This window comes from Narcine bancroftii, chromosome 4 (genome assembly GCF_036971445.1).
Source record: "Narcine bancroftii isolate sNarBan1 chromosome 4, sNarBan1.hap1, whole genome shotgun sequence".
NCBI classification, from domain to species: Eukaryota; Metazoa; Chordata; class Chondrichthyes; order Torpediniformes; family Narcinidae; genus Narcine; species Narcine bancroftii.
Genome location: NC_091472.1, coordinates 266,242,939 through 266,255,433, shown reverse-complemented (window position 1 = coordinate 266,255,433; position 12,495 = coordinate 266,242,939). Strand labels below are relative to the sequence as shown.

Below are 12,495 nucleotides of genomic sequence, written 5' to 3'. Positions count from 1 at the left end.
AAATTGAAAACTTTCCTCAAATTGCAGATTCAAATATTTTGGATTTAATTTAATAGACATTTTTTTAAAGATATATGTCAGCGCTGAAAAAGCCCCCTGTTGTTTGTTGTTGTTTAACAGGTGACACAGGTATTCTGCTGATGCTACTGTGAACCTGAGTTCTATTGTTCCGAAAACCAAAAAATCAAAATATATTTGGTCCCAAGCTTTTTGGATATAGGGTACATTTCAAATTAAAGGAGAAATATTTTTGTAATATCCACTATATAGGCCAAGATTCAAATTTTATTACTTCTAATAACCTGTAGAGAAAAATTAATCTTAGCAACATTCTACTTACATCACTCCGCTGTGCTTGGTTGATCTTTGCCAGCACTGTTCCTGGGGAGTCCTCTATTGAAGTGAATTTAATTGTGTCTGGAGGCTGTCGGTATTTTTTCTGCAAAAGAATACAAGGATTTTTTTTTTAAGAACCATTGTGCTTTGTTGCATTAAATCCTGTGTGGTACATGCAATCTTTAAACTAATTGTGTTTCTTCTCCTTCCTCCAATATAAATTTTCATATTCCGTATTTAAAGGTCTTTGTGGAAAAAGTAAAATTCAAAGTCAGCTTTTGTACTTTGGTGCAGTGACCTACCTCATTGAGGATATCTGTGGCTTTCTTGGCCTTTTCAACATCGATGGAACCATAAGGAGTCCAACCAATTCCCTTTTGCCAGTTGTTATAATCTGCTTTATACATCGCCTATTAAGCAAATGTAACAACAAGTATATTGTTTACCAATAGTTAAATCAAAGAACACAAAACAAAGGAAAATTGATCCTAAAATCCAAATGTTTCAATGTCTCTTCGGTGCAATATTGTGAAAAAAAAATCTTTCAGCTAATTCCAGAGCCCAGCTCTGAAGGATATGCTCACCGAGCTATTTTTTAAAGATGAAGGTTTCTTCCTGCAGCACATTTTTAACTTGAGTGGAAACATTTGCAATTTATGCAACTCTCTTTCAAATCTTCCTCCAATAACCATAATCTCTCCCCTTTGTTAATATGAAAGAAATTTCATGCTACCTTGTCAGCCCCCCCCCCCCCACCCCCCGCCCCAGGCTTGCCATCATTTTATAGATTTTGATTAAATTCCCCTATATTCCAACTCTCCACAACCTGGACACACTTTCCTTATACAGTTGCTCTCCAGCCCTGCAATATCTTTATCTGCACCCACCACAGTACAATCACATCCTGCATCGGGTGACCAGTTGTACAGAGTATGAAGCCATGCCTTGCGAGTGTTTTACTTGTTTCCGGCATGACTTACCCGCTCTAATTTCTAAATGTTCATAATGTAGTTTACACTAATATGTGAAAGAGTTACTTACATCACTCTGCAAAGAGTAGGCATTCTTAGCTAAATTCAGAAGCAACCCATCAGGAGGCATAAAGTAACGGTTCATTGGTTGCTTATAACTTGTGTTGCTGGCAATATCTTGAGCCTTCTTGGCCTGGGAGACGTTGATCATGTCAAGTGGACAATGATATTTGGTCTTTATTTCTTCATAGTCCTTTTTATATGCACGCTGATGAGAAAAAAAATAATTGCAGTCAGATTTTGCATTCCTCCAGAATGTACAGTTCATGATTGGAACCTGACAGAAATAGCTAGATTCAGTTTACAAGAGATGTAACCAATTCATTGTTTCATTCCTGGTCTACTAATGAGTTGAATGACTTCATTGTGTTGGAATGTTCAGAGAACTCAGCAGATAGCAGTTGACTGAGCAAGCGAGTTCAACAGTTGAAGGCAAAGGAGCAGTTGGTTGGGCAATTGAGTTCAGGTGACCCAAGCATCACTCTAAAAGTGAGGGACTGTTTAACAGAGCAGTCATCATTCGAATGGACTGGCTTTGGCTCAAGTGAACAGGGGACTGATGCAGGAGTTGAAGTTAGAAAGAGCCACTCGACTTGAGAATTCAGCAGGTAGGCAGAGGATTTTGATACATTTTTTTCCTCAAGTCATAAACAGTGGAAATGGCAGCCAAGGCAGGGGATGCTCCTCTTGCAGAATGTGGGTCATCAGGGAAACCAGCAGCACCACTGACAACTTCGTCTGCATGGAGAATAGCTCCTAATGAGCCAAGTTAAGGAATTGGAGCTGGAGTTGGATGAACTGTGCATCGATCATTCATGAGGCAAAGGAGCTGATAAGATGGGAGTTACAGGGACATTATCATACCTAGGAGGGAGGAGGAGGGTAGATGGGTGATAGTCAGGAGAAGGAAAGGGAACAGGCAGCCAGGTAGTGCAGGTCACCCCTGTGGCCATTTCCCTCAATAAAAATTATACCATTTTGGATACTCTTGGGGGAGGGGATAACCTACCAGGGGCAGACCACAGAGATCAGGTCTCTGGCACAGATTCTGATCTTGTCTCTAAGAAGGGGTGGGAGGAGAAGAGGTAAGCTGTAGTGATAGGAGATTCCACAAATAGGGGGACAGCTAAGAGGTTCTGTAGAAGAAATCGAGCATCCCGGATGGTATGTTTCCTCCCTAGTACCAGGGTCTGAGATATCTCTGATGAAGTTCACAACTTTCTCAGGAGGAAGGGTGAGCAGCCAAATGTTGTGGTTCAGAAAGGGACCAATAAAGTGGGCAGGAAAGGTAAGGAGGCCCTGCAAGGAGAGTTCATGGAGTTGGGTGCTAGGTTGAAAGACCGGATCCCCAGGGATGTGAATTCAGGTTTTCCATGTGCTAGTGAGTTTAGAAATAGGAGGGTAATGCAGCTTAACTTGTGGCTAAAGACTAGGGTGGTCATTCCAAAGGAGGACATGGTCATGGGTTATCATTTGGAATGGCCACCCTTCTAGGGATGGCTTCGGGTTTCTGGATCATTACCCTCTCTTTCAGGAAAGGTGGAACCTGTTTCAACAGGACAGTTTGCATCTGAACTGGAGGGGGACTAATATCCTTGCATGAAGGTTTCTTAATGTTAGTCCAGTGAGTTTAAACTAGATTTGTAAAGGGATGGGAACCAGAGTGGATAGAAGCAGATGTGACTAAACACAATGAAGGATAAGCAGAAGATGAACTGTATATGGATTTCAGCAAGGCATTTGATAAGGTACCTCATGCAAGGCTTATTGAGAAAGTAAGGAGGCTTGGGATCCAAGGGGACATTGCTTTGTGGATCCTGAACTGGCTTGCCCACAGAGGCAAAGAGTGGTTATAGACAGGTTATATTCTGCATGGAGGTCAGTGACCAGAGGTGTGCCTCAGGGATCTGTTTTGAGACCCTTACCCTTCATGATTTTTTATAAATGACCTGGATGTGTTAGTAAGTTTGCTGATGACACAAAGGTGGCTGGTGTGGATAGTGTGGAGGGCCATAAGTGATTACAGTAGGACATTGATAAAATGCAAAACTGAGCTGAGAAGTGGCAGGCGAAGTTCCACCCAGATAAGTGTGGTGGTTCATTTTGGTAGGTCAAATATGATTGCAGAATATAGTATTAATGGTAAGACACTTGGAAGTATGGAGGATCAGAGGGATCTTGAAGATTTCAAATCCATAGGATGCTCAAAGCAGCTGTGCAGGTTTATTCTGTGATTAAGGCAGCATATAATGTTTTGGCCTTCATTAATCATAGAATTGAATTTAGGAGCCGAGAGGTAATGGTGCCGCTATAGGACCCTGGTCAGACTCCACTTGGAGTACTGTGCTCAGTCTGATCACTTCACAATTGGAAGGATGTGGAAGCCATAGTGAGAGTGCCGAGGAGATTTACAAGGACGTTGCCTGGATGAGGGAGCATGCCTTATGAAAACATGAGTGAAATTGACGTTTTCTCCTTGAAATGACAGAGGATGAGAGGTGACCTGATAGAGGTGTATAAGATGATGAAGCATTAATTGTGTGGATCGTCAGAGGCTTTTTCCCCAGGGCTGAAATGGGTTTAAGGTGCTGGGGAGTAGGTACAGAGTAGATGCCAAGGTTAAGTTTTTTTTTTAAATGCAGAGAGTGATGGGTGCATGGAATAGGCTGCCAGCAATGGTGGTCGAGGTGGATACAATAGGGTCTTTTAAGAGACTTTTGGATAGGTACATGGAGCTTAGAAAAATAGAGGGGCATGGGAAAGCCTAGTAATTTCTAGGGTAGTGACATGTCCAGCATAACTTTGTGAGCCAAAGGGCCTGTAGTGTGTTGTAGGTTTTTTGTTTCGAAGAGTGGAGGAGGGAAAAGAAATGAAAATCAGAGGTGGGGGCGGGGGGGGGGGGGGGGATAGAAGCCACTTTAATGAATAGTGACACAAAACAACAAGGTTATCATGAAAATTCATATGTCCTTCATGGATAATTAGAGATAGATAGGAAGTGGCAGCTTTGTCTCCAAAATGTACAACTTGATACATAAAGCAGATATTGCAGATAATCATTGGACAAACAAGAGAAATAATCTTTTCCAATAATTTCATTTTAAATGAAATAAAAAGAAACCCAGAATTGCAACATTTTATCTTACATTCCTCTTTTGGGAATGTACAGAAGTGCTAACATTTGCTTAGCATCTCAGCTTATAGCATGTCTGGGATGGGTAACTTAATGTCAGAAACAACAGTGGTCCTAATCTATGCCTTTGCACAGCAGTGAACCTATGTCTAGCAGTTTAGTGCTTGTGTTCCATGTGGGTCCTTTTTCCTCACCTCACTTTGCATCTTTGCCACATGCACAGAGTGCAAGATCTTTGGGTCATCTTCAATACTTTGAGCTCCAATGTGTTTCCCGCGAGACACTTCATAGTCTTTCTTGTATTTCACCTAAAGGAAAAACATTTGCAGCTTCATTAGGATTTCAAAACCAATTTAAAATCTAACTATAGTTATCATGATTATTCTCTTCATGCAAATGATGTTGAGAATGTTCGATGAGGAAATACCCAGTATAGCTCCCAGTTAGAGACAAGTGCCAAGTAAACTTGATCCGTTTCATTTGAGTAATATGTTTAGCCTTAAGTAAGTGTTCTACTGAAATGTCATTGACTTGAAGCTTGAAATATTATCTGGTGCTGTCTCTCCATTTCATGATGTCTGATCTGTGCAGAACTTGAAATACTTTGTATTTTATTTCAAAGAAATTGTAGGTTGAAACTCTTTAGTCTAATACCCTGGAGATCTGACCAGTGTCTGACCACAGGAAATATGAATTGTAGAAATTGCCTCTGATCATCTTCCACTGAGCGGGAGATGTATTTGTTTATATATAGATCTTCCCTGGCTCACTCAGAGTTCTGTTAACTTTGCTTACTCCAAAGTTTACATTGGTCAGAATCACTGTTGACTGTGATTGCTGTCGGTTGATATTGCAAAAGTGCACTGATTGGTTAATTAACTACAGGTTAGTACAAATCTTAGTTGGGTCTTGAATCACAGAACACTGCAGCAAAGAAACAAACCTTTGAGTTTAACTTGTCAGGGGCAAATTATTATTCTTCCAAGTCCCATGGACTTTCACCCAAACTAAAGCCCTCCATACCGCACCATCCATTTAAGTATCCAATCCTCTCTTATATGGCCAAATCTAACTTGCATCCACCACTTCAGTTGGCAGCTTGTCTCACACTCACACTACCCTCTCAGTGAAGTTCCCCTGAACGTCCCCCTCAAACATTTCATCTGTCACACTAAACTAATGCCTTCTAGTTCTTTCCTTGCCTAACTTCAGTGGGAAAAGTCAGCTTCCATTTATCCTATCAAAACTCCTCATAATTTTGTATGCCTCTGTCAAATCACTCTTCATTCTCAGACACTCCAGGAAACAAATTCCAAACCTATGCAATCTTTCCCATTAACTCGGTTCCTCAAGTTGGTAAGTGACCAAAACTGCACAACCAATAATTTTCCCACCACTGATGTTAGGCTCACAGATTTATAATTTCTCAGATTATTCTTGGATAATTTCTCAAACAACATTAGCTATGTTCCAATCCTTCAGCTCCTCAGCTGTGGCAAGTTATGCACTACACTGCCTTGCGGTCCAAGGGAATATCTTTTCAGGCCCTGCAGATTTATCCATCCTTATTTGCCTCCAAACAGCAAGCATCTCCTCCTCTTTAATCTGTATCAGGTCCTTAACCTCATCACTGTTTTGCCTCACTTCAAAAGACTCAATGCTCTGCTGAATAAATACAGATGCAAAAAAACCTATTTAAAGTCTTCCCCATCTCTTTTGACTCCATGCACAGATGACCATTCTGATCTTCAAAACGATCAATTTTGTCCCTTGCTATCGTTTGCATTGAATATATATTCACAGATTTTCCTTGTCTACAATAGCAACCACACTTTTAGCACTCCTAATATGCTTCTTAAGTCATTTCTTACACTTCTTGAGGACCTTGTTTGTTCCTTGTTGCCCATACTTGTTATGTGCCTCTTTTTTCTTCTTAACCAAAGCCTCAATATCTTTCAAAAACTTGTACCTACTAGTCTTAACTTTAATTCAGACAAAAACAAACTCTGTACTTTCAAAATTTACCTTTGAAGGCCTTCCACTTACTAAGAAAACCTTGAAAGAAAACAACTGTCCTACACTTGCCAGATCCTTTCTAAAACCTTCAAAGTTGGCCTTTCTTGAATTTAGCATCTCAACCTGAGGACCTGTCCTACCCTTCTCCAAAATTATCTTGAAAGTAATTGCATTATGATCTCTAGGTTCAGTGTTCCCTGACACACACTTATTTCACTTGCCTCATTTTCTAATAGAAGATCCAGTAATTTTTTAAACCAAAAATAGACATTATTCACAATAAATTATTGGTAAAAGGAAAACTGTTCAAAGTTTCTTTCATCCCTTAGCTTTGTATCTACATTTTGATTTACACCATTGTCACCACTGTGACACCTTGTCGATACTCCCCCTCTGTTGCTTGAAGGACTTCCCCTCAGTCTCAGCTTCTTAATGCCCAGTAATGGAAGGATTCTAGATGGTGGTCCTTCCCCACAGTACCCTCAATGCTAGCTGCACCAAGCCTCAGGTCATCTCTCAGAATGTATTCCTGAAGTCTGAAATGTGCCAGATGGCAGCATTCCCTCACTGACACCTCCAAGTGCTGAAAGAGAAATAGGTTCTGGGCAGACCAAAGTGTGTCTTTCACCGAGCTGAGGGCCTTCCAGCAGTTCTAGATGTCTGACTCAGTGTATGTCCCTGGGAACAGCCCATAAATCAGAGAGTTCTCTGTCATGTTGTTACAGGGGATGAAGCATAGCAAGGACCCCTGCCTTCTCCTTCGCACACTATTACACTCTCTTGTTGGGTCCTCTACACATTGATATAGGAAATGCTAACCCATGCAGCCCTTTTACAATATGGGAGTCCTAGTCAATATGTGGAAAGTTAAAATTGCCTACTATCACAACCTTCTATTTCTTGCAACTGTTATCTCTCTCCAAATTTGCTCCTCCAATTCCCATCAACTCTTAGGTGGTTTATAATATAATCCCATAAACATGTTCATGTATTTCTCATTCCTAAAATCCACCCTCAGTAGGACAAGGCCTCCAGTCTGACCTCTCTGAGCACTGCCGTGACATTTTCCCTGACCAGCAACACCACATCTCCAACTTTCATCACCCCCACCTCAAATTACATCTAAAACAACTGAAACCAGGAACATTGAACTGCCAGTCCTACATCTCCCACAACCAATTCTCACTAATGGCCACAATATCAGAATTCCACCTGTTAATCTATGCTCGAAACTCATCTGTCTTACCAACAATAATCCTTGCATTAAAGTAGATGCAGTTCAGAACATTGCTCACCCTTTCTATTTCAATCTTGTCTGCAAGCTACACACCACCATCTTTTTTTGTTACACCCACTCCACTATTTGCTCTAGTTCCACATCAGGAATTTAATCCCCAGAGCAGCACTACCAAACCAGCAAGAATATTGGTCCCCCTTCATTCATACAAGTCGTACCTTCTCTGGAAGAGAGCCCAATGATCCAAAAATCTATAGTCCTCCCTCCTTCCTCATCTCTTTAGCCACATATTAAGCAGTATTGCCTTCATATTTTTGGCCTCACTAACACGTGGCAAGGGTAGTAATCCTGAAATCACAACCCCATATATCCTGTCCTTTAACTTACCACCTAATTCTCTGAACTCACTTTGCAGGACCTCATCATTATTCTTACCCATGTAATTTATTCCTACATGGACTATTGGGACATTCTGATGACTAGATTTAAGACGTCACTCTCCCTGGCACCTAGATCTCAATTCAAATTAGTTAATTAGAATAGATTTGTACTTCAGATTCAAAATATGCTTGACTACAGGACTTGCCAGACTTTCAACCTGTAATATTTAGCTTCCAATTCTGCTAAAAGTAACTGTGATTCGCGAGGCAATCTGCAGTGAACTGGGTACTGTGTTGATGGCTGGCCCTGCCTCCTGGCTCCACCCCCATATGCCCACATATAACCCTTGTTTCCCACCTATTGAGGGTGGCGGCCAGGTCTACGTTGAAGTGCCACTTTCCACTTAGAAAGGTACATTCTTGTCCACCACGTGCATGGCAGCTTTCGCACTGTGATTCCCAAAGTAGTTAAAAGCTGTTTGGGCTTCAGCCAAGTGGGGGAAATTAGTGGCTTTTAAGAGGGGGTGAACCTTATCAGTGTATTGAGGAATGCACTGGGCATAATATGAGAAAAACACCAGGCAACTTGTCAAAGCCTTTGTGGTCCTGAGCATGGGGAGCTCTAACAGGGGGCTAATATCAGGATCAGGGCCAATTATGTCATTCTCCACCACGCAGCCAAGGAGAGCCAGACGTTTAGTCCTGAACACACATTTGTCAGTGTTATAAGTGAAATTCAGTGCTCTCGTCGCGTGGAGAAAGCTCTGGAGGTTGGCCACAGATGGTGATGTTGTTGAGGTGGGGAAGGTAGCCTTCGACCCATACTCGTCCACCTTTCTGTCCATCTGCCTCCGGAAGATAGAAACCCCATTAGTAATACCGAAAGGGACCCTCTGGAATTGATAGAGTTGACAGTTAACCTCAAATGCTGTATGTGGATGGTTCTCTGAATGGATTGGCAATTGGTAATAGGCAGCTTTCAGGTCGAGGGTCGAATAGGCCTGATACTGCACAGTATCATTCACCATGTCCAAAATATGAGGGAGGGGGTATGAGTCCAGGAGTGTGAACCGATTAATGGTTTGGCTATAGTCAATTAATAGTCTGGATTTGTTTTCCTCCTTGACTACTACCACTTGCGCTCTCCACGGGCTGGTGCTATGCTCGATAATACCCTCATTCAGCAGACGCTAAGTCTCCGACTTTATAAACTCTCATTTTGCTGAGCTGTACCTCCTGATCTTAGTGGCAATGGGCTTGCAGTCTATGGACAGATTCGAGAAGAGAGGACGAGGTTGATATTCAGTGTGGAGAGGCTACATGTGGGTCCTAATTTTAGAGGCCCTCCATTCCAAACTGTTACAGGGGTGAAGGGGACCAGAATACTCCAAGGTCACACTTTTAAGGTGTCACAGGAAGTCCAGACTCAACAACACCGGAGTACACAATTCATAAAGTATATAAAAGCAAAATTTACAGATTCCCCCCCCCTTCAAATGACAGATGTACTATACAATGTTTTTGTACATGTGTAGAAAGTGATTGAGATGTGAGAAATATGTGGCAATTAGAATACATCTTCAGATTGTATTTTTTCACAGTCCATGAGTCTATGAAACTCTCAGTAGAGCCCGTGTCAAATGGGCATCTCGTGGAATGTCTATTTAACTTTACAGTCACTATTGAGTTGCTGAGCTGGTGAGGTCTGTCCTGATCTAAGACCATTGAGGCTAGGTCCCCCGAAGACTCCATGCTCTTCACTCGAGTGGCCTCCACCATCCTGGGTTGCCCTGCATGGGTAAGATACCATCGACCTTGTGACACAGCAAGATGGTCACCCTCCTTCTTCCTCAGACGCTAAATTTGAATTCGGGTCATGGCAAGATGGCCACCAAGCCTTTTTGCACCGTTTCCTCATTTCTAACCTCCGTTGGTGTGTCACACAGCAAGCGAATTTGGGAGAATTCGGGGCAGGCAGCTTGGGGCTGGAATTGGATCTGGGAACGGTGCAGACTGTGGACTTCCCCGAGTTTCCCTTTACACGACAAATCCTCGCCCAATGTCCTTTCTTGCCACAGCTGGAATACACGGAGTCTTTTGCTGGGCAACAAAATCGGGGTTACTGGCTCTTGCTGCAGAAAGAGCACACCTTATCATGGGAAGCGGCAGCCGTTAGGGCAGGGGTAGCGGGAGCAGCCGGTCCTTGGAAGGGATCACCTGGGTGGGCAAGCTCGCTGGCTTCTAGGTAGTCGTTCTCAAGTTTGCCCTGTTCCAATGATTTGGCCAGCTTGACCTGGCTAGCCAGGTCCTTCTTACCCAACTCGAGTAGTCACTGCCTCGTGTACCTCAAGCGGACCACCACAACCAGAGTGTCCTGGATCTGTTCTTCCTCACGAACGTGGCCCGTTGCTGCTTCGTACCTGCACTTCTTGGCAAGCGTCCACAGATCCAGCATGTAGTCTTCGATGGTCTCCCCTGGCTGCTGGCGATGTAGAGTGAGTCGTTGCTAGGACCTTGTCTGCGACTTCAGGAACTGAGCCTTCAATGCCTTTCCATATCTAATCTGCCAGGTATGTTGCATTTTCCACCACATTCCCCATGGACACATTTTCATTGCTATTTAAACTTTTCTCTGCATCACTGAGGTGGTTATTCTGGGTCACCACGCAGTTTTTCATCTTTTTTTCCAACATTTTAAAATTACAGTTGTCAGATGACTAATCAATGAGGATCAGTGACATTGTGAATGCAGGGCTCAGTCAAAGGATTCTTTCATCTTCTAACTGGACACATCCAGAATATTAACCTGACATCTTTTTTTACAGATTCAGGTGAACATTCTGCGCATTTCCAGCAGTCACTGACAAAAGGCAAAGGAGGAAAAACCCAACACCCAACCCCAACCCACCAATTTTCCCTTGCAACCGCTGCAATCGTGTCTGCCTGTCCCGCATCGGACTTGTCAGCCACAAACGAGCCTGCAGCTGACGTGGACTTTTTACCCCCTCCATAAATCTTCGTCCGCGAAGCCAAGCCAAAGAAGAAAAGAAGACAGAGAATTACATTGGAAATATGAAGTAGAAATGTATCATTGGGCACATATACAAATGTAAGCAGCATCCTCTGAACCTGCTGATGTGATACACTGCATGTTTAATAATAACCAGATTATTATTAAAAAGACATCTGTTTCACTAATGTTTTGCAGGAAAAGTTAATATGATTCATGTTTCCTTACACCATTGATGGAGGCCATATTGCCCATTGAGTCTATTCTGAATTTGAGAGCAGTTCCATTCCTGCATCTATTTCCTCATAATCCACTCTCCCGCATGTGTTCATTTACACCTCTGTAGAAGTAAGATGCAGTAAGTAATTCACTAAAGTCTGCATGCCTTTGGGATGTGGCAGAAAACTAGAACACTTGGGGAATTCCACCCGATCATGGGGAAATCACTTTGCAGAGAGACCACAGAGCTTTTTCATCGTTGTTCATTCTTAAATACCTGCCTAGCAATGAGGAAGTAATTAAAGTGATCAAAAGCTATTTGCTAGTGACAGTTTGTATTCATTGCACATTCCATTCATTCAGACTGATTATCTTTAACCTTTAACCTCCCTGGTGTTGCCCCAAGTAACATATCATTTTATGTTTATTCAAAAAATAAAATTCACTTTATCCTGAAATATATCAAAATAATTCACCTCAGCTGTGTCTTGTCAAACAGGAACTTCTATCATTTTTAGGAATAAGCCATTTGCAACCCACATTGAGGTTAGAAAAAGCTGCAGTTACTTACATCACTTGCAATATTTCGGTGTGCTTTTGCTGCTATAATAGGTATGGAATCCATTCTGATGTTGCAATGCTTGGCTTTATCTTTGTCCCAGTCAAATTTGTAGCAATTCTAGGACAGAGAGAAAGATTGTGTATGATGTCCTTTGAAAGATTTTATACATTTAACTGTCGTATTTGATGCAGTGGCAGGAATTTAAAGAGTGAAGAATCACAATTTGCTCAGAGAATTCCAACGTGCCAATTTCCAGATTTTACAATGTTAGGTCAAAAGGCGGGGAATCCAACATTCCCACATTACAAAGAAAATTCAATTTTGTAAAAAAAAAAGGTCAATTTGTGGAAGATGACTAGTGACTTTATGGCAGTATTGGCAGGCCAGTGTAAGTTCAAGTTCTTCCCTTGTGTTTCCCAAGTCATTTATCATTGTAACTAAACACAAGGGCAGATCATTTTGTCACCTGAACTGAAATGTTTCTGCAAATCTCACACTTCAAGTAATCTCACCTAATTATTCTTAAACTGATTCCTGCCCTATAATAGGGGCAGCATGGTTACCACAACTC

General features: G+C 42.0%; 1 protein-coding gene across 19 annotated transcripts in view; it reads right to left on the bottom strand.

Moving 5' to 3' along the window:
• The window catches only part of neb (nebulin), a 324,022-nt gene that overhangs the window by 265,773 nt on the left and 45,754 nt on the right, over window positions 1-12,495 (bottom strand). For all 19 annotated transcript variants that reach the window (XM_069934922.1, XM_069934926.1, XM_069934925.1 and 16 more), the window contains 5 exons: window positions 11,934-12,041; window positions 4,695-4,808; window positions 1,378-1,575; window positions 639-746; window positions 341-439 (listed from right to left, as the gene is read on the bottom strand). In XM_069934922.1, the coding sequence (XP_069791023.1) occupies window positions 341-439; window positions 639-746; window positions 1,378-1,575; window positions 4,695-4,808; window positions 11,934-12,041 (627 nt within the window). The remainder of the gene's footprint in view (window positions 1-340; window positions 440-638; window positions 747-1,377; window positions 1,576-4,694; window positions 4,809-11,933; window positions 12,042-12,495) is intronic.